Here is a 3,514-nt window from a genome sequence, read left to right on the forward strand (position 1 = left end):
ACTTCTGAATGGTGGCTCCTACTAAATAGGAGACAGATCTGAAATGCCTGTTTCACACGTATTAGCAGGGCTTGTGTAAAACAGATGACAGATCTGAAATGCCTGTTTCACACGTATTATCAGGACTTGTGTTAAACAGATGACAGATCTGAAATGTTGTTTTTTACACACTTCTGAATGGTGGCTCCTACTAAACAGATGACAGATCTGAAATGCCTGTTTCACACGTATTAGCAGGACTTGTGTTAAACAGATGATAGATCTGAAATGCCTGTTTCACACGTATTAGCAGGGCTTCTGTTAAACAGATGACAGATCTGAAATGCCTGTTTCACACGTATTATCAGGACTTGTGTTAAACAGATGACAGATCTGAAATGTTGTTTTTTACACACTTCTGAATGGTGGCTCCTACTAAACAGATGACAGATCTGAAATGCCTGTTTCACACGTATTATCAGGACTTGTGTTAAACAGATGACAGATCTGAAATGTTGTTTTTTACACACTTCTGAATGGTGGCTCCTACTAAACAGATGACAGATCTGAAATGCCTGTTTCACACGTATTAGCAGGACTTCTGTTAAAATTTCAGTTTTTACAAGTATCAGGTAATATACCCAAAGGTGTAGAGGTCAAGTACGGCCCACTGGTTACCATGTCGGACTGTTAACCTGAGGTTCTGTAGCCTACGTACCATTACTGGGACCATGGATGCATTATAAGAGTGATGGTCAAATCCCACTATTAGGTCTGAAGAAGTAGGCAGTGGGTGGCATTGACTACCTGCCACCTCTCTAGTTTTATCACTTTCAAATTAGGAATGGGTCATTATGGTAACCCTTCTGTATATATTTTATTTTTAAAGTTAAAAATATTGAAGCTAAATCATGAGAAAGAGGCTCATTTGAGACATTATTATTAATTTTTTTTTTATTCCTGTGTGTTTTGAAGTCACTGAGAATTTGATAAGTTTCATCAAAAATAAAGGAGAGAGTAAGAAAAAAAAAAGGCTTAGTTGTGGAAGGAGACACTACCAGCAAAATCAACCAAAGAACTGGTGTTCCCAGGTCAAATAATCAAAATGATAAACACAAATTAACACAAAACGTTTTGGAACATTATAAATAAATAGAAATTTAAAATCGCTATAAAAAGTAATAATAATAATAATAATTAAAAATGAAAATTTTTTACATTTTGGGGCGTTATAAACAAAGACATAAATAAAACTTAAAATAACAATAAAAAATAAAATATTCTGAGCTTATTGACTTTAATCTTGGGGAGTTTTTTTTTTTACTAAAGGAGTGATTAGGAAATCATGTATATTTTAATCTGTAATAACTAAAGACCTTTAACTTAAATTTTAATGAAGCTACAACCTTTGACTGAAGTATAAGATTGGGGGTTGTTGATGACTTTACTGGAGGAGTGATTGTTTGTTTGAAATTAAGCACAAAGCTACACAATGGGCTATCTGTGCTCTGCCCACCACGGGTATCGAAACCCGGATTCTAGCGTTGTGAGTCCGCAGACATACCGCTGTGCCACTGGGGGCCGGAGGAGTGATCCTTTTATGTTTTGATCTGTAATAGATAAACCTTTTGATTGATATCCCCTAATGAAAGGAGTGACTTAATTAAATTTAGGGTGTGTACATAGGTGTTAGTATTATATCATCAAAATGTTCTACTCCGTTTTAACTTATGGCACGTTTTGTTACCTTTCAGCTCACTCTCGCCGGTTCAGTCCAATGAAAATACAGAGCTGAAACATGAAGAAGTGTATCGTTTAACCTCTCTACCCACGATAGGTGTTCCTACCATGGAGAGACAGGTACATTATAAGCATACGATGATTAAATATCTCTTACATTGTAATGTGAACGTATATTGGCAGAAAAAGTAACGATTCTTCATGCAACCCCCCCCCCCCCCCAGGGGCTTAATTAATTCTAATAAAGGGAACACCAATAAGAAAATAATTCTTATTTTTATGTTTTCCTCTTTAGTCGCTGCTATCACTCACTAAGCACGACCTTTAGTTTATGCCTTTGATTAGATGACATCGTACTGTGTTGTATTAGGAGTAATATAGGGGGAATAGGAATGGGTAGTTGTGTAGTATATCGAGCCAACATTTGGCAATAATATCCAGAAGATACAGGTAAGTCAGATTTTTCTCATCAGAATTATGACTGAGTGATAATAAAAAGGATACTTATCTATTTTTATGCACTGGTTTTTTTTTCTATATATTACAAGTTGTTAATCTAACTGATTTTTACCAATAATTATTCTATGAATACGTCACGATTTAATTTCATGAATGATCTTAATTTTGATTGGCTCACAGAGGAATTTTAAAGACGTTTCACTGGTTCCTCTGCACTTTTCTACCCTTTGTTGGTCGGGCTTGATTTTGCAAAATTTATTAACTTCAGTTAGGGTATACTATGGGGTGGGGGTGGTAGTAATTGCCTCATCAATTTTTATGGGCTATATTACTAGTTATATATATAATACACACACACACACACAGTTTTCAAATAGACATTAAATGAAAGTTTTGGAATAGTCAGACACCGATAACTTTAACTGTCATGTAAGGAGAAAAGAACAGATTAGTTTTGACAGTGGATTTACAATTTCACGTTAATTGTGCATTTGCAGTTTTAAGATCTGTTTATCAAGTAAGATCTAGTCGGTAGTTTATCTAATAACCTTATCAATTATTTGCAAACCTCTGTGTATAAACGTGTCTCCTTACAACAGGCAAACTCCTGTATCGATTGTCACAATACTCTTGGGGTCTCCCGAGGAATGACATAAGAGACAAAATTGGATCTGATCCCCCTCATGTCACTCCATGTAACCCTTTTGTCTTCCCCCTGCATTGAATGAGAGCTAGTAATACTTACAGAGAAGTAGGTAACCCCCAAATCTTTTTAAAACCCTAATTCTCAAGTAATTTTTCTCAAACAGTGACGAATTCTTTAGGAATCTTGTTATCCTGAAACACCCAAGTTTATTCAAAAAATGATTGGATTTGGTATGAGAGAATAATAACGAAGTGATGTACGTAACTTGGAGTGAGTTTTTTTACAAACAGGTAGGTTGATTGTTTTATGGTAAGGGGGAAATACTGTTTTAGGTGAATTTGTCATTAGCTCTGAACATCTAATATATATATATATATCTCACTGGATTTGTATTGTTTAAAGCTGTTTTGTTCTCAGTTGTTAATAAAAGATAACCGAAACTAATTGATGTGAATTCAGGATATGATCTTGTTCACCTAACTGTTCTTGAGATCCAGTGTGTGTGATGTAGGATAGATGAGAGTAATTGTGATTAAAAGTATATTTTCTATAAGGTGGTGTAAAATGTCTAAACTGGTAAAGCATTGAGGTTTTTATGTCTTCAGGGTTTGTCCAAACAACATTTCAGATCTATCATCTGAATCACCAATATTTACTAATGTAAAATTACATGACTAACCTCCACTTGTA

The 3,514-nt window shown here is 34.9% G+C and overlaps 1 protein-coding gene across 1 annotated transcript in view; it reads left to right on the forward strand.

Annotated features, from left to right (window-relative positions):
* The window catches only part of LOC106474690 (cilia- and flagella-associated protein 43-like), a 31,266-nt gene that overhangs the window by 7,858 nt on the left and 19,894 nt on the right, over positions 1-3,514 (forward strand). Inside the window, exon 7 of the mRNA XM_022402993.1 lies at positions 1,666-1,839. Within this exon, the coding sequence (XP_022258701.1) occupies positions 1,666-1,839 (174 nt within the window). The remainder of the gene's footprint in view (positions 1-1,665; positions 1,840-3,514) is intronic.

The sequence above is a fragment of the Limulus polyphemus genome, unplaced genomic scaffold (genome assembly GCF_000517525.1).
Source record: "Limulus polyphemus unplaced genomic scaffold, Limulus_polyphemus-2.1.2 Scaffold7540, whole genome shotgun sequence".
NCBI lineage: Eukaryota > Metazoa > Arthropoda > Merostomata > Xiphosura > Limulidae > Limulus > Limulus polyphemus.